The 19,234-nt window shown below is 40.7% G+C and overlaps 1 protein-coding gene across 6 annotated transcripts in view; it reads right to left on the bottom strand.

Annotated features, from left to right (window-relative positions):
• Positions 1–17,928, bottom strand: part of FAM13C (family with sequence similarity 13 member C) — a 138,961-nt gene extending 121,033 nt beyond the window's left edge. For 2 of the 6 annotated variants that reach the window (XM_004369870.1, XM_023739368.1), the window contains exons 1-3: positions 17,426–17,487; positions 8,923–8,979; positions 5,394–5,592 (exon numbers count right to left, since the gene is read on the bottom strand). In XM_004369870.1, the coding sequence (XP_004369927.1) occupies positions 5,394–5,592; positions 8,923–8,979; positions 17,426–17,487 (318 nt within the window). Of the gene's footprint in view, positions 1–5,393; positions 5,593–8,922; positions 8,980–17,425; positions 17,542–17,602 lie in introns of those variants that run through there. The other 4 variants (XM_004369869.1, XM_023739381.1, XM_004369868.1 and 1 more) reach the window with 3 other exon arrangements.
• Positions 17,929–19,234: the final 1,306 nt, after the last annotated feature.

Raw genomic sequence — 19,234 nt, 5'->3', positions numbered from 1 at the left:
TCATAGCAACCCTATAGGACAGAGTAGAACTGCCCCATAGGGTTTCCAAGGAGTGGCTGGTGGATTTGAACCACCAGCCTTTTGGTTAGCGGCCATAACTCTTAACCACTGTGCCACCAGGGCTCCAAATCATTCAAAGTGGGTGCAAAATGAATCAGTCATTCATACATGCACATCAAACCTCAGATTCTACTACTCTATCTATGGTTCCTTTTCTTAGAAGTGGCCAAGATCAAGATTAAAGAAAAATTGCTCCAAGTGAGATTTGAATCTGACTCTCCAGAAGTAGAACTTCTGATTCTGACTTTCGGGTTGATCAAAAAGGTCAGAAAGGTGGGGAATTAGGCCAAAACTTTCAACAGTTATCATCTGGTTCCTTCTCCCTTCTCCATCCCTCTTCCCTAACTTGGTTAGGATCTGACTGACAGGTTACTCAAGGGTCTGGAAGACAAACTTTGTGAAAAGAGAACCCAGTGATGGCAATAGCTAAATCCCTACAATGGTGCCCTTCAGTTTCAAAGAGGGATGTTTGTAAGTTCAAAAAGGCTGTGCCCAGAAGTTCTCCACAGGTGCTTTAGAGGAATGATGATCTCATAGCAAATGATTTAAAGCTCAGTATCTTTATGCCCTGGTGGCACAGTGGTTAAAGAGCTTGGCTGCTAACCAGAAAGTCAGCAGTTCAAATCCACCAGCTGCTCCCTAGAAATCTTATGGGGCAGTTCTACTCTGTCCTAGAGGGTCGCTATGAGTCAGAATCGACTCAATAGCAACAGGTTTGGTTTGGTTGGTCTTTATGATGGCAAGAAGAGCCCAGGAGTATCTGTAGCTGAGACATCAGCTCAAGCTCCCCAAACCCAGTTTTGCAAATAGAACCACTCTCTCTACCACAGTGCGTGGTAAACCTAGTCAATGTGCCATTTACCCTGTGATTAAAACTCTTATGAAATATTTCTATCAATTTTTCCTATATTTGTCCAAGTCCCAGTGGAGCTTTGCCTAATGATATTAGACAACAATACTATCGTATTATCAATGACAATTTTGTTAATTATTTAAAATGTTGACTTGTCTACAGCCTTACTTCCTTAATTTAAATCTAGCATCCTCTGGGCCAGTGATTTTCAACAGGGGATGCACATCAGACTTACCTTTGGAGTTTAATAAAAATACAGACGTCTAAGATCTACTCAATACTTCTCATTGAATCTTCTTACTTGATATTCTTGGTATATTCTTAGTACATGTTTGGTATATTCTTGATACATGGTATATATGCTTAAAATATATAAATATAAACATATGTATAATGTGTCTTAGTATTATTATGTTATATCTCAAGATTTTTTTCTCTTTAAAAATTATATTCATCTATTTCCTAGGTGACACAAATGGTTTGCACTCCAACTGTGCATCTAAAGGTTGGCAGTTCGAACTCACCCAGTGGTACTTTGAAAGAAAGACCCGGTAATCTGCTTTCATTAAGATTACAGTCAAGAACTCCCTATGGAGCAGTTCCACTCTGTTACACATGGTGTTGCCATGACTTGAAACTGACTCAGTGGCAACTAACAACAACAACCATTTCCCAAAACCCAAAGTCACATTCTCTGACTTCTTTGGAAATAGGTTTACTCATTATCCTTCGTGACGTTTGTCTAGTTTTTTGGGAATGGTTTTATTATCTTGTTTTGCATGTCACATTATGCATTATTCTTATTATGAACTCTCATCAGACTTTTCACATTTGAAAAGTTTTAGTAATAAATTAACCACAGCCATTTTCAATTTCTGTCATCTACAGATAGTTTTGTTTTACTTGGATGCTTGCCTGAAGGCAGGTCCAAGTTTGTGTCTTCAACAAAGAACACTCTCAAGAGCCCCGTGATAAAGGACTGTAGCAGATTTCAAACTATTGATACTTCAAAGAACAGACTTTTGGATACAAATTTGTGATGGCTTTGCTTAGACAACTTTCAGACCATTACAGTCGGTCATGTCAAAGTTTGCAGAACTTTACTCAAGAAGCAGACAAATTTATGATACTGCTAACCCCAGATCAAGCATAATAAGAATTAATTACATAGGCCTGAATGGATTGATAAGAGAAATTTTACTAGGGTTTATTTGTTTGGGATATGGGTGTTCTAATGTTCTATTTTTTGGAGATATAAAAAAGTCCTCTCTTTTTATACTTCAACTATCTTAATCCATAACAATTTAACAGACTCTGCTTATGTAAACTGAAACAAAATATTTTTAAATGAGTCTCACTGACCCCTAGAGCTCAGAAACTTGTAAGATATGTTTTTGCTTTTCATGGCAATATGATTATTTGTATACATTCAATAACAATCTGTATTCTTTTTTTTTTTTTTAACCAGGATATAACTGGAAAAACAAATTATGCAACCAAAGCCTTAACTAGAATGTCGTATCTGAGAATGATGCTCAGGGAATGAGGAAGAATAGGTCACTTTCAGGGAACTAATGTCTACAAAGCCCTCCTAGGAAAACTGGCCTGCTACCGGGCTTACAGGTCCAGCCTTAGAGGTAGTAATGACGGTCATTTCCTGGTAGGCAGGAACCTAAATATATATATGTTTGTAAAATGTAAGCATGATCTCTTTATTCAGTTGTTAAAAGATATATTATTTGTTGAGTGACTCAAAACTGGTAAGATAAGTATGTATCTGTGTCTGTGTATATAGACATATATATAAATATATATATACATAACCCATTGCCATTGAGTTGATTCCGACTCATAGGGACCTTATAGGACAGAGTAGAACTGCCCCACAGGATCTCCAAGGAGTGGCTGGTGGACTCGAACTGCCGACCTTTTGGTTAGCAGCCCAGCTCTTAACCACTGCGCCTCCAGGGCTCCATATATATACATAAGGTAGACTGACCTCAAGGAACTTACATTCTAGTGGACCTAACATTCACTCAAATAACATTTGTCTAAATTTTAGTTATCAATGTCACAAAGACTTACAGCAGAGAGGAAAAAAAAACTTTAAATCCTCTCCAACATTTCTAATTAAGTAATCTCCTTTCTAATTAAGTAATTACTGCTTAGCAACGCAATGTATCACCAAAGATTTAAAAAATGTGAAAGAGAAATCACAGGTTTCATATAAAAAAATTAACGTGTGACTAGTTAAAAAACAAAAAACCAAACTCTTTGTTGTCTAGTCGATTCCAACTCATAGCGAGTAGTAAAAGGAGGTAGATAAATCTCTTGACTCATAGTTGGAAGATCTGGGTACCTCTTCTTAGAAACACTAATTTTATGGAGAATACTAGATGTTTCTCTCAAATACTGGTTGTGTAACCTTAACCAGGGTACCTAATCTCTCTGGTCTTTAGTTTTTCCATCTGTACAAAAAGATAATAATACTCACTTCATGCAATTGTAGTAAAACATGGCACGTACCTGGAACACAGTAAATGCTTATATAAGTGTTAGCAGATTTTACTAAAAACATTATTTATATGAAATATCTTTCAAATTTCCCCAAAATATAGAAAACCTAAAATAATATTATCAAAGCTCTCTCAGTCATTTATAAGGGAAAAAAATCTAGTCATGTAAATGTGGATAGACGATGTAGATAGATGTAGACAGAAGACAGAGATGTCATGAATGAACTGGGTATTTTACCTGCAGTCTAGGATCCCAATGGTATATATGAGCAAACTATATAAGCATTTCTCTCTCCTGAAAGCGTCTCTAGTATGGACAACAGATTGGGAATTACATGCTGCATTAGCACCTTATTACAAGTTACTACTGTGTAATTTCTGTGAGATCAGACTACAGGATGACCAGAAAGAGGGTGCCCAGAGGAGAGATGGCTGGTCACCCTGAAGTCCACAATGTCACAGGTGACCCCTGGAAGGGAGATTCAAGGTCTAAGCCTCCCCAGGACAGCTCAGTCTCTGGGGCAGCTCTTTTGGACTCTGTGCCATCCCCAGCACTACACTCCTAATCACACAAGGGCTGGGGGAACATTCCGTAAGAGGCAGGGTCTCAAGCTTATCACAACTCAAACGGTATTTCCACACTGACCTCTGTCTGCAGTGAGAGTTATACTCCGTTTAAGATAATCACAACACACCTTCACAAATGTAGAGGGCATTTTCATCTCACTACAAAATTAACTGATTAAATAAGGAGGATGCCATGCCAAAGAAGGAGGGAGATAAAATGCACAAGACCCATAATAAAATTAAAAGGTCAAATAGACTACCTAGCTGAAGTTGTTCTAAAAGGAAGATCACCTGGTGCTCATTTGGTGAACAGGGCTGGACTTAAAGTTACTACATAATTAATCTATTATTCTTAGAGACCCCCACGTTATTTTTAAGATTAACGTTTAAATGTTAACACAAGAGCAAAGTTAACATTTGTGGAGCATCTATGCCCCAAAACAGCGCTAGGTGCATTACAGGTATAATCTCAGCGTTGGGAACATTAATTTCCTAGTAAGATTAAAGTAGATTATACTCATAATCTCTTTTAAAAGCATCATAAATTATTTGAGTGTTTTTTTTAAAAGATTAAAATAACTACTTTCACTGCTATGTCTCTATATGAGTAGAAAAAGAAAAAAAATGTAAATTTATTACCAGAATTTAATTGAAAAGATGCTTCATTCATTCATTTAAATACTTTTTGACCTCAGAGAACTAGATACTGCAGCACATACAAGCACACACATACACACTTGAGTGTTTGGTCAAGGCTGCTAACCTGCAGCCTGAGAAGAATGACTGCAGGTAAATCTGGGACGTTTGATTTGCTGAGCAGAATCCCCAGTTGGGGGCCAGAGCTATATCAGACTGGACAAGTGAAGAGAGTTAGAGAGGAGAGTTCCTCCTCCATCCTTGACCACAAAGAGCATAGCTGCTCCTCTAAATCAGTGTCAAATTCCAGTATTGAAGAATATCAATTGAAGAAAAACTAATAATAAAACTGTTGCCCTCCAGTGGATTCCAACTCACGGCAACCCCACATGTGTCAGAGTAGACCCGTGTTCCATAAAGTTTTCAATGGCTAATTTTTTGGAAGTAGATTGTCAGGTCTTTCTTCCAAGGTGCCTCTGGGTAAATTGGAACCTCCAACCTTTCAGCTGCAGAGCATGTTAACTGTTTGCACTTCCCAGGGACTCCATCAATTTACAAGGATGCTAAATGATTAGCATGCCCAGAGCATCCAACTATTAACCAACAAGAGCATTCTGAAGTCTCTGGCTCCCAAGTTCTCAGTGACAAGTCACTTAATCACCTCCTGCAAAATAAGGCCCTCAAACCATCTGCCAGAATTGTGCCCCTCCCCACGAGAAGCACGCGTCTTGGCAAAAGCCTGAAAAAGCAGAGCCCGCTACCTGATTTTCTGCGTGGCTCCTCCCGTTGTCTGCTTTGAAGATGGACTTGGGCTTCCGAGACTTGAAGTTGCCCATGCTGGGTCGCAACACGCTGTCCACCAGCAAGGTCTGCTCTACATGCTGCTGTGGCTCGCGCGAGGGCGGAGGGCGCTCTTCTAGGCGAGGCCCGGCATCAGGGTAATTTTCTTTGTTTTCATCTCTAAAACAGGAAAGACCCAATTTAGAAAACACACAAAAAAATTAATAAACTGCTGCAGGAAAAGGAGGCTGGTGGTATTCATTGCAGCTGTTTTTATATAGTACCTAGAAATATTTTTAGTGTAGACTTAGAAATTTTTACAGGAAAAAGAAACTAAGAAATGCGAATTTCACTCTTTATATCACTCCACAATCCCTTCCAGTCTTTGCCAATGGAGATATATAAACGTGCGTAGTATTTTTTTTTAATTTTCCACTTTAAAATGCTTTCACCTGTGTCATATTTTCCTCTCACAATAATGATGTGAGATATCCAGGTTAGATGTTGTCACCCAACTCTAAGATTAAGACTCTAAACCCAGAGATTAAATAGTGTCCTTAATGAAGGGCTAATTCACGCAGACCCACAGCTGTCATCCCAGTCAGTCTCTAGACTCTCAGGCCTGTGTTCTTGGTGCTTCCTCCTTACTGGCAATATTAGTTTAAATCATCTCTCTGTAACTTTCAGAGGCATTTAAAAGTTTTGTTGTTGTTAGCTGCCACCAAGTGGACCTCTGACTCATGGTGACCCCATGCATAACTGGTTTGGACCATTGTGATCCATGGGGTTTTCATTAGGCTGATTTTTTGGAAGTAGATCCCCAGGCCTTTCTTCCTACTCTTTCTTAGACTAGAAGCTCTGCTGAAATTTGTTCACCATCATAGCAGCACTCAAGCCACCACTGACAAACGGGTAGTGGCTGCACATGAGTTGCATTGACTGGGACTCGAACCTACGTCCCCCACATGGAAGGTGAGAATTCTACCACTGAACCACCACCGTTCCCATTTTAAAAGTTTATTAGGGTTTATTTGAATAGGATGCACGTTATCTGGGTAAAATATAAAAGGCAAGGGCCAAATTTTACCCAACCAGGCCATCTGAAGAGTGCCCTGGGTTTTATTAGTACGGGTGAAGCTGGTTGACTTCTTTCCTTAAGATCATTTACAGTTAAAATTTTTTTTTCTGTCATTAAAGGCTTTAGAAACCAATGTCAAACCATGAACTGGAAACAACACTAGTTCGTTTGAAGTGCATTTCTCTCACTTCGAACAAATAATACTCATCCACGCACTCTACTTCCCTGTGTAAAACACAAAGGAATAGCTGCCTTTACAGTTACCTAAACAGACTTCATTCAAGGAGGATTCTAGAACACTAAAGAGGAAAATAAGTGGTTTTTCAAATCTAAAATGCTTCTTTTTATAGGCTCGTTCCTAAAATAGTACCTGATGTTGGTTTTATATCATGTTTTCAAGGTGCCCAAAATTTTTTAAGTGTCCTCTTGTTCGTCTTCTTGACTTGGAAGACAAGAACGTGGGGAAAGGGAATAAAACTGTCCTTCTCCCATTACGCAAATATAAAACCTGAAGTAAAAAGTCACCTCTAGAAATATGTTTCTAACATATTATTGGTTCCTCAGAATACCTGAAGGAGAAAAATACAGGTTATGAAACGTATGCTACTACTTACCAGAATAAGTCATAACTGAGAATGAGCAGGGTGTTCTGAAAAGAGCAAGAGTCCAAAAGGTCCTCCCACTTACTAAGTTGTATAGCCTGGGCCACATCACTTCACCTCTCTCATCTTCATCCGTGAAATGAATGCAATGTCTACCTCTCAGAGATAATGCAGTTTCTGTGAAGAGACTACCATAGAAAACTGGCCCCAAACCACCACCAGACAAATAGCAGCTATTGTTGCTTTCATACGGGGCCTTAGGCAAGTGGTTATTGGCAAAGAGAAAAACTGAGGCTTTTTTTTGTCCTCCCAGTGCCTCCAGGATACATTCCAAACTCCTTAGCAAGGCATATAAACCCTTTGAAATCTGGTCTCTGTTGATCTCTCCAGCTTCATTTCTTACCACCCTTTGCTTCCTCACCGCAGGCAGCTCTCAGGGTTCCTGCCATCCTGAACTGATTGCTACTGATTACTGTTCCTTCAGCTCAAACTATTCTTCTTCCCTCTGTGGCTTCCCAGTGTGATACTCCCTCTGCATGGTGGCCTCATCCTTTTCTTGGACTTGCCTGTCTACCAGTTGCCATTGAGTCAACTCTGACCTATGCTGTGTCAGAGTAGAACTGTGCTCCATGGGGTTTTCAATGGCTGTGATCTTTCAGATGCAAATCACCAGGTCTTTCTTCCAAGGCACCTCTCAGTGGACCCAAACCTCCAACCTTTCAGTTAGCAATCATATCTGTTAACCATTTGCACCACCCAGGGACTCCTTCTTGGCCTTAGACCCAGGAATGAATGAATGAACATAAATGAAGTCATGTGTCGTTTTCTTCAGGAAACCATCCCAGAAGCTTCCGTGAACTATTTGTCCTTCTAGATGAATTCTTTATTTACCTTTAGCTTAATAGCACTTAGCATCCTGTCTGGTCATTTTTACATTCTTGTCTATCTCCTCCAGTAAAATGAATTCCTGGGAGCAGATATTTGTTTGTCTTTCTCCACCCCTCATTTAGAATGGTTTCTGGCACGCAAACTGGGCTGTGAATGAATGATTATAATCCAGTAAGTGCATTATGGAGAAGACAGACCTGGGTCCAAATTCTGCCTCATAGTGGCTGTGTTATCTTGGATGATCCCTAATTCTTCTATGCCTCAATTTCTCCATCTACAGAATGAGGAGAGAAACATCAGCTTCCTTTCACCTGTTTAGATTACATAATGAAATGTGCCTGAAAGCGCCTAGTACAAAGTAAATGTTGAAGCAATAGTTAACTGTTGAGGTTTTACCACCCCACCACGATGACATGGAAATCCTGGTGGTGTAGTGGTTAAGAGCTACGTCTGCTAACCAAAAGGCTGGCAGTTTGAATCCACCAGGCACTCCGAATCCACCAGGCACTCCATGGAAACCCTATGGGGCAGTTCTACTCTGTCCTACAGGGTTGCTATGAATCAGAATCAACTTGATTGCAATGGGTTTTTTTTTTTTTTTTATGATGACATATCTTGATGACAAAGACCAGATTCCAGACACACAACAACATATTTGGTGAATAGATCCAGAGCCTCTTCCTCAGAGTCTATTATGGGAGCATTAAGATGGGCTACTAATGCTCAACTCAACAGGCATTTATTACATATTTTATCAGCAGGGTATTGGGTGCTAAGGGGGGAATCCAAAAGTGAACAAGACAAACCTTTAAGAACTGAAAATCTAGTAGAAAAGATGAGACTCATGAATAAACGATCAGAATTCAAAGAAGGGAGTAAAGACACCAGACCCAGATAGTTCCTGTCTTTCATAAACAAGAGCCAAGCAGTAGAGGGTTGTACCTGAGACCGGAGCAATCAGTCTGTTCTTCATGCAGAGTGACTGTGTCCTCGTCACACCTGGAGAGAGGGAACAAAAACTGTGTCAGATCCAACTGTCTGCTACAGCAGTAGCCACAATCATCTAGAATTATCTCAGGAGTAGCACGTTGAACGAAAAAATATAACAACCCTCATTCTCTCTCCCAAACCAGCTCCCATTCCCAATAAGACTACTAGGCAATGATACCAACATTTTCATATCATAGTGATCTTAAAAGCTATGTGACTCTCCTTTTTTCCCTCCATTGCTCTGTTTCACCTAAGCCAACAAGACCTTAGCAAGGACCTAAGTGTTCATAGCATTTAAGGGGGACATCAGACACCAAGATGGGTGAACTGTTGTTGGTTCAAAAGAGACTCCACCACATGCCCCTTTCCATTTCCCCGGCTTCTGGCAGTCCCAGACCACACAGGCTCTGATTTGGCTTACTTGAGTAGCCTCCAAATTCACCTCCAGACTTTCCTGAACCCTTCTTTTCACAAAATTTCTGTATTAACCTTATGAAAAATTCTTGATTCTTCCATATTGAAAAATCTCCAGTGCTCCACACTGCCTAGAGGAATCTGGAGTAGGCATTTATGTTGAGAACATGCCATTCTCTCACTCTAGTGTCCCATGGAACCTTTGTTCCTGTTTTCACCCATCCTACTCCACCCCTATCCCAGCCTGGAATGCTTTTTTCCATCTTCAACTCCTACTCATCCTTCATTGCCCAAGTCAGGTTCCACAAGCTCCATGAACCTTCCCAGCCAAGTCTACCTCACCTGCATAAATGTTTACTCTTCATTCTGGGGTTTTAGTAACCACTTATAGCCTGCCTCACAGTGTTACTTAATTGCTTTGCACTTCTGAGATCTTTTTAATTAGTTGCTGATTCCATGAGAAGAAATAACTTTAATTTCTTTTTCTAGGTGCACCGCCATAGTGCCTAGCACAGCACTACCCCAGAGCAGATACTCAATAAATACTTGAATTATTAACTCTGGCCTCTTGCAGGTCTGGTCCCTAAAATAATTTAATAAGCACTTATAGCATTTACTACATTCTAAGTACTTCATTAGGGCATTGGAGCTGTGCTTCCCAGACTACGTGAGGTTTAAGACTGACCACATTGTTTTTTATTTCCAATCCATTGTGGGCAGACAGTTTGGTAAAAATGTTACGTTACTACTGTTGTGTTGTGCTGTCAAGCTGACTCTTACCCATAGCAGCAGCCCTATAGGACAGACTAGAACTGCCCCATAGGGTTTCCTAGGCTGCAATCTTCAGTGGTTAAGCACTTGGCTGCTAACTGAAAGGTCGGTAGTTCAAATTTACCAGCCACTCCAAGGAAGAAAGATGTGGTGGTCTGCTTCCATAAAAAATTACAGCCTTGGAAACCATATGGGGCGATTCTACCCTGTCCTATAGGGTTGCTATGAGTCAGAATTGACTCAATGGCAACAGGTTTGGTTTTGGTTTCTAATCTTTACGGGAGAAGATAGCCAGGTGTTTTCTCCAGCAGAGCGGCTGGTGGATTCAAACCACTGACCTTTTGGTTAGGAACTGAGCTAGTAATGTCAACTGCCTATAAGCATTATTAAACCCTTACTCACTATTTTCTGCACTTTTCTCATCTGGGACAAGTTACAAGCAATTCAGAGACCCACACTGCCCCAAGCCCATGCTTTGCATTTAAAGGACACAAAATTGAAAAAGACCTGGACCCAGATCTCCACAATGTGCTGAGATGCCACAGTGTACTGAGAATACAATAAAATAAAAATAACCATCATATAGTATTTACATTATATGCAATAATTGCAATTTTAAAAATATTCTTCACTGGTGATGGGGTATAATTTACCCACAGAACAAATCCTCGACAGCTTCAGCCGTCTTCCCTTGTGATCCCTTTTAAATTATGGTTTTGTCGTGAATTAAACAAAAACCACATACAGACTCTAACCCTCTCTACCTGCTGAAGTACTTTTTTCCTGCTGGCAGTTAAAAACATTGGTCAGCTTAATAAAACACTCCTCTTAACAAAATGAACTAGAGTTCCTTGCTTTCATGTGTTTTTGACTTGCTAATAACCTACTCTGCCCATATCATGAAAAACAACAATTAAATTCACAAGTATTGCCTTGTTCTCTTTCATTAGAGACATTCACTTTAATAGATCATCTGGGCTTTATGATGCAAATAAAAATGGTTCCCAATAGAAGCAACCTAGCAAAGTGGAAAAATCAATGAAGAACAGAAATCTACAACTGTTGCTTCCAAAGAACTGGGACTCAATCAGAGGTTCAGTCCTGGAGCTCACAATACCTATTGTTTGGGGATTTGGCAAGAACTTATTTTTTCCCCCTTATGTGATTTACTAATCTTTCTCCTCAAAGTACAACTAGCACCAGAACACCAAAAGTTGCAGATGCCTTCTAAAGTATAAGAGCGAGCCTAATTAGTTGATCCAATTTTAAGGCCTACTGGAAAACCCCAGTATCCACTCAAGAAAACACAATTCCAAGCTCACAGATGCAGCAACTGAAATAGATCTCCCTACTGGCTTATATGGCACACATATGGAAGTTCTTTTCAGCTGACTTTTCTTTTACTTTGATGAAGATCATCAAGTTCTAGTCAATTAAAAGTCCCTCTGATTGTTCTGGAGTCCCTGCGTGGTACAAACCATTAACACATTGGGCTGCTAACCGAAAGGTCGGAAGTTTGAGTCCACCCAGAGGTGTATCAGAAGAAAGTACTGGCAAGCTACTTCTGAAAAATTAGCCACTGAAAATCCTAGGGCGTACCGCTCTACTCTGACACACATGTGTCGCCATGAGTCAGAGGATAGTCGATACCAAGTGTTTTTTTTTTTCTGATTGTTCTATCGAGTTCTTGCCCAGGAGGCCCCTGCAATGTACAACACTGGCTATATTATAAAACCGGACTCAAGAGTAGAGACCCATATTCACATCTTCCCACTCCTGAAAGAAAATCTGCTCAGGCCAAGAACCCAGCTGATCTTGAGCATGGCATCCTCTTCCTACATTACAGCCTTATACAAGAATTTTAACACCAATTCCTTTCAAGGTTTCGCTCTGAGATTTTCAAAACTTGGCATCTTCTAGTGCAATGTTTTCAAACTATAGATTGTGAGCTGTTAGTCAGTCTTAGAATTAGAGAAATGCAACCTTTTCTTTTTTTTTTTAGAAAAACAGAATAGAAAATACAAGTATATTAAGAGGTAAGTGTTGTTTCATAAAATTTATTTACATTATGTAGGTGCATGTGTGCTGGATTACAATGTGTTTTTCTTATCGTTTTTGATATTTAAAAAAATGTGAAAGCCATTTTTCTGTTAGATGACTTCCTTTGTAATTCCCATCAACTGAACTCTAAGTTGCAAAGTTCTTTATCTGTGGCTGCCCAGGAGATACACAGGTCACTGATCCTTGGGACCATTTTCCATGAAATGCTCAGAGTCGTTACTTTTTTCTTTATTTGGACTTTTGCTCCCTGTATCAACCAAAAACAAAAAAAGCATATGACCACAGAGTAGGAGAAAATGATTGCTAAACACATATCTGATGAAGTTATTGTATGCACAATATACAAAGAACTCTTAAAACTCAACAATTAAAAAACAAACAACTCAATTAAAAAGAGGGCAAAGGATCTGGACACGTCACCGAAAAAGATACACGGATGGCAAATGAGCACATGAAAACATGCTCAATATCCTATGTCATTAGGGAATTTCAAATTAAAACAACAACAAGATACTACACACCTATAAGGATGGCTAAAATTCAAAACACAGATGTTACCAATGGATAAGAAGGATGTGAAGCAACAGAAACCCTCATTCATTGCTGGTGAGTATTCAGAATGGTTTAGCCACTTTGGAAGAGAGTCTAGCAGTTTCTTACAAAGCTAAACGTAGGCTTACCACACTACCCAGAAATTGCGATCCTAGGTATTTACCCAAATGAATTGAAAACTTGTATCCACACAAAAACCTGCACACAAATGCTTATAGCAACTTTATTCATAATTTCCCAAAACCGAAATCAATCAAGATGTCATTCAATAGGTGAAAAGACAAACAAACCATGCTATATCCACGTTATTCAGCAATAAAAAGGAATGAGCTATCAAGTTACAAAAAGACATGGAAGAACCTTAAATGCTTATTGCTAAGTCAAAGAAGCCAGTCTGAAAAAGCTACATACCGTATGATGTTCAGGAAAAGGCAAAACTATAGAGACAGTAAAAAAACAAAACCTAATCATAGAGATAATAAAAGATCAATGATTGCCAGGGATTTCGGGAGGAGAGGGGTAGGGATGAATAGATGAGGGATGGAATATTTTTAGGGCAGTGAAACTATTCTGTGTGATACTGGATACATGACATTATGCATTTGCCAAAACCCACATAACTGTACAACACATAGGACCCCATGGCCGTTGAGTTGATTCCAACTCCTAGCGACCCCACAGGACTGAGTAGAACCACCCCATAGGGTTTCCAAGGAGCACCTGGTGGATTTGAACGGCTGACCTTTTAGTTAGCAGCCAAACTCTTAACCACTACACCACCAGGGTTTCCATAGCACAAAGAGTAAACCCTAATGTAAATTATGGACTTTAATTAATAATAATGTCTCAGTATTGGTTCATCAATTATAACATGGTAATAGGAGAAATGGTGTGCAGAGGGATGGGAATACTGTATTTCTGCACAGGTTTTTTCTGTAAACCTAAAACTGCTCTAAAAATAAAACGTATTTTTTTAAAAAAAAAAAAAAAAACCTGTATGGCACTTCATAGCTCACCTTCTCTTTCACATTGACTCATTTAAGCCTGACAGCTCTATGAGATAGGAATTACCTTCACACAGTAAGGCTAAAGAATTGCCAGGATTCCAAGGTATAAAACAGTGAAGTCTGTGTCACCTCTGCACTACCACCCTAAACCCGGAAAAAACCACCAAACCCACTGCCATCGAGTGATTCCGGCTCATAGCAACCCTATTGGACAGAATAGAACAGCCCCACAGTGTTTCCAAGGCTGTAATCTTTATGGAAGCAGACTGCCACATCTTTCTCCTGCAAACCCAGGAAAGCAGGAACAAAATATTCACCTCAGTCTGTCTTCCCAAAGGCTCACGAATATAGTGCTCATAAACAGAGAACTGCTTGTTTCTTAGAATAATGATGGGGAAAGAAGCGCCTTGAGAAGTTCTGTTTTCAAGTTGGGATAAGTAAGAAGAAAGGCCTCGGGTTTCTTATTAGATAAAATGTAGTTTGTCAGTGCCAGAAGGGGACTTCTCGTCACCCTGTGGTACCATGTTCCCGGAAGGCAAAATCGCAGAAGCACGGCCTCCTGTGGGGTTTCTCTAAGCATGGTCCCAGAACCACCTGCAATTAGCACCACCTGGAGTGTCTGTTTAAAAATAGCATGCTCCTGCCCCACCACTCCCACCCTCTAGTTCAACTCTCTGAGGGTAGGGCCCAGGAATGTGAGTTTTTAAAGCAAACTGCCTCTCCACACACATAATTAAATATGCTTGTAAAGTTTAGTATTGACCTACAAGTTTCCAGCGAGGACATTGGTGGTTCAATGGTAAAATTCTCCCCTTCCATGCGGAAGACTCTACTTTCAAAAATTAGCCAATGAAAATCCTATGGATCACAAGGAACCAGTCTGCAACAGATCACGAGGATGGCAGAGGGCTGAGCAGTATTTACTTCTGTGGTGCAGGGAGTCACCCTAAGTGGGGTGGGGGGGCAACTCAAAGGCAGTTAGCAACAACAACAAAGATCTCTGAAACCCAGACCGGTGCTGGGCTGACTCCAACACAATCATGCGTTCTGGGTTTCCACTTGGGAGACAGCCTGGGAAACTACTTTTCACAAGTCCCCTTCCCCCTACCCCTGGTTGATTTTGGTGATCAGTTGGGTTTGAAAACCCTGCTTCCAATGATAACTAGTCAGAATTCATTTCAAGCCAAGCTTCATTTCAAATAGCAGGTTAGCCAGGACAACATAGGAAATAACCCTGGAAAAACAATGGATGAAAGGGTGCTTTGGATACAGAAGAAAAGGTCAAGGCCACTTCAATCTTGGAAGAATTTGAGTAGAAAAAGAAATTGCATTGGCTCAGAGCTGCACACAGTGCCAGGCCTGGGAAAAACCGAGAAGTGAATAAAAACTAACCTTGAATCCCTTCCAATCCCCCTTCCCTTTGACCCTTGTAAGATCCCCAGCTGGCCAAAGCAGAACCCTGTTAGGTTAGAATACCTGATAGAATAATTTATATTAAAGTATTAATGACAACTTGAGTCTACTTCCGTACTTTTCAATTTCCCTTTTCATAAGGATCACTACTGAGGTCTTAATCCAAAAGAAACCATCTCTAGGTGGAATTTCAGGCACTGAAGAAAATAAGTGGGTGAATTTTAGGAGTGCGGGCTACGGAAATTTTCTTGTATCCAAAACATATACTAGAGGAAAGTGCTTCTTCTGTGTATGCCAAGGTGTCATCCAAACATGTCCTGAGAGTCTGCGATGTCTGCGTCTCAGCATAGGGCACTCTAGTACTGTGGCCATGGGGACATGTCCAGAGAACCAAGAAAAAAGGTTCGTATGACCCAGGTGAGGAGAAATGTTGTATTAGGCAATGAGTGGTTTTAAGTGACCCTGGTCCGTGCTGTGTTACATGCATAAAGCTTTTGGAATGTTTTAAATTTTCTCTTTAGATTTTGTAAATTAGCCAGATGGTATTCCAGTTGTCACTCAGCGCATTTTAAAATAAATCACTGTCACTTTTCCGAAAGTAACCACATGATCTTATGCAATCAGAACTCCGTGGGGAGTGTCCAGAGACAAGGTACCAGACTCTCTCCAGCGTTTAACTGTAAAATCTTTTTTTTAAAAAATTGCTCATGTGTGACCTGGAACTAAGTGTCTCCATTTTGAAGCTGCTATGCCTATGGCCGACTAAGGGGATTCAGCCACACAGCATTTCGGAAAATCAGGCCCAGAAAGCAGTTGGTGTTTGTAAGCACAGCAAAGGGCGGAGGTCAGTACCTGTGCACCGGAACCAGGAAGTAAAGGCTTCATCTTTGGCCTGCATACCTTGGCAAGCATCCTTCCCCCTCTCTCGGGTTCTTAGAAGAGCAAAGTTGCTGAACAGGTTACAAGCAATCTCATTAGCAGGATGCGGCTCCAGGTAAAGATTTCATATTGCATCTGCTAAAGTCAACCCTTTTTTAAAAAAAAAAAGTGGCTCCACTTAAGTGAGTTCAAAGCTGGACACTAAGAGAGTAGCACATCCAACTAGAGAAACAAAAGACAGTGGGAAACTAGAGATGCTGGGAAGCACGGTGGGATCTTAGCCCTCCAGGACCGAGGCATTGTGACTGTGCAGGACTTGACACTCAAATTATATCTTCTTATTTCCCTTCTATGGAACTTTAACTTCTAAGTTACTTGGGCTTTCTCTATCAAACATAACATTATACATATACATATATACATAATGTAGCTGAGTGCATAAACCTACACATCCCTTTTCCCTGAAAAGCTGTTCAGAGTGACTTCCACAGAAGGGTCCCAGAAGTAAACATCATGAGTTAGAGAAAGATTGCTAGATGTAGTATATGTATTGCATACATATATGTATATATATATACATTATATTTAAATTACATATAGTAACAAAATATACTCTTACCTTTTAATGTATATTATAATATTAATAAAACATATTAAGAAAGGATGATGAGAATTAAAACCATGAACTATAAATATCTATTAAAAAACACTGTGTCTGTTGGCCTTGAATAAAACATTCCCCTCCTTCATTCCACATACTAATAGTGTTAGTTGCCCTACTCAACAGTTTTCATCATAGGACCAAATGAAGCATTAATCCCATAGCCAGATCTTTGAGGTAAGAAGATAAAAATGACAAGAAAAGTTTATTCTGCTGTGTCTGAAAAAATCTGAAGACAGAGAGGGTGAAGATAAGTTTAGCCTGTTTATCACACGCTTGTATTCAGCTCAAGTAATTTCACACCCATTTCCTATTTGCTGTAAATGTATACAGTGTGCAGTCCATGAAAACTGATACCAATGTTGGCAAAATACAACCAAGCTTCCTTTCTGACATGTCAAATAGATTTTTTTTTAAAAAAATCTTATCCCCAAGAACACGTATCTTGGAGCATTCAGCTCCCGCAAGCATTCAGCTTGTTTTAATGTCTCTCCCGCAGCTGCTAAAAGGCTGCTTTCAACATGTAAAGATTTCTGGGCCCATCAATCAGCACGTCTCGCAGTCTTCACAGCCCCAGATAACAGGAGACAATGCATCTAATAGGAAGAGCAGCTGGGGACGGTGGAGGATACCTTCACGATAGTTGCTTCCACAGAAAAGGCATGCAAGTCTTATTTTAATGGCAAGAATCACTTACTCTGTTACAGCGGTGCTGCCGAAGGAATTATCCTGAAGGCTGAAACAGAAACAAGAAAACATCAGCCAAGTCTGGCCGGGGAGCCGTCTCCCTGATCGCTCTCCGGGAGTTAGAGCACATACACAAACATGGCATTGCAAGACAAGTCTCAGGGCTCGCCCGGCACGCTCGCTCTACCTTGGGCTGCTGCTGTCTGCACATGCTCGTAACAACACCCCCAGCAGGGGCCCAGCCGCAAGGGCGAACCACAAAGCCCGGCAGCCACCGAGGCTGCGGGACTGAGCCGGGCGGGGCGCGGCGGCGGGGCGGAACCGGGTACCTCGGGATCCCCGCACAGAGCACCGGAGAGTTGCCACGCGACCCTAGCCTCGCCAGTCCCGGCGCCGCGTTTGATCCAGGCCTTTCACCCCCCGCGGCTTGAAATAGGAATGCCCGACTCTTTCTGCCCAGGTGCTGAGCTGCCCGGGAGACTTGCTTTCTTCCAGACGTCTCCTACCAATTTTACTGAGCTACTCACCCCTAGGGATGGAGGCTGGCAGAGATTCCGCATTCAGAGGAAGCGGGGATGGAACGAAATGAGGGAGGGAGGCATTGCTACTGTGGTTTGTTGTATTGTGTATGTGTATGTGTTTGCCGAGGAAAAGAAGAGCCTGCAACGAAAGACTTTCTGCATCCCACACGATCTGTCTTCGCTGTTATCTCAGACCTTAACAGGAAGCTCCCAGCCCTGGACTACAAAGCTGTGAATGAGCCCACGCAGGGCGAGTGGAGGATTTATTCTAGACATTAGCTGGTGACTAGGGGACCGTGCAAGGTGTGGGGTTTGCTGCGCCCAGGAGCAGCCCACTAGAGCTAAACTCACAAGCTTCTTTACAATGGACTGGGAGATCAAATCCACAAACATTTTCCCTTTGAATAAAGGCAACCCTGTAGCAGCCTTCTGTCTCCTTCTGCATTCCCCTGGAGAAACTTGTCCTTCCCTCTTTCCATTGTTCATTTCTCCTGCCATGTTGACCTTGATATGGAATGAACAGTTATCGGTGACAGATGCTTATTTTAAATTTTGTATTAAGAAAAGCCCCATTCCCCGTTTTTTAATCTCTCCACTCCTAGAAATAACTGAGATGGTGGTTTTTAGTCCAATCTATGTAAGTCAGCAAGTTAACTAATGATTTTTTTTTAAGTATAAATTTTTATTTTGGGATAATTAGAAAAATTACCCAAAACTTGGAAATGAGGGGGAGGAGCATTAGCTATCAGCGCCAATCTAAGACACTGGTTAGCAGGTCCACCCAAGGACTCTTTAATTCTCTAGGAGAATATATCTGACTTTTCTACTCACTATTGATTAGATCCCAGACACTGTGAGGTTACATGTTAACTGGCAAATTTGGCTAATCTGTCCAGAAGAAAAGATAACCTCAAAGTTTATGGTTTTATCGCACTGTAGAACATTAAGCGGTGTTGTATCTAACCTAACAATCTAACACGAACATTCTTTCTAAATGCCTTTAAATACTCGGATGCTCAACATGCTGTTGGAACCAGCTTTACCATTACACAGGTTTCCTCATTAATAAGTCAGTCGATCTTTGACATGTGGCCTAGATTTGTATGAGAGTCACATTCTTAACTTCGATAAATCAAAATCAAGTTTTCAAAGAAAAACAGGTTTCGTTAACGTTCTTTGCGATTTTACTTTCCTCTCAATAAATGTTTTTTAATTCAGCGGAATAAAAGCCTACTATGGTCTTAGACCTGACCTCTATGGACTAATATAAATTTGGAGATATTCGTTCTTTGAATGTT

This window comes from Trichechus manatus, unplaced genomic scaffold (genome assembly GCF_000243295.1).
Source record: "Trichechus manatus latirostris isolate Lorelei unplaced genomic scaffold, TriManLat1.0 scaffold00007, whole genome shotgun sequence".
Classification (NCBI taxonomy): Eukaryota; Metazoa; Chordata; class Mammalia; order Sirenia; family Trichechidae; genus Trichechus; species Trichechus manatus.
Note: the sequence above shows the minus strand (reverse complement) of the source record. Positions and strands in the feature narration are given on the sequence as shown.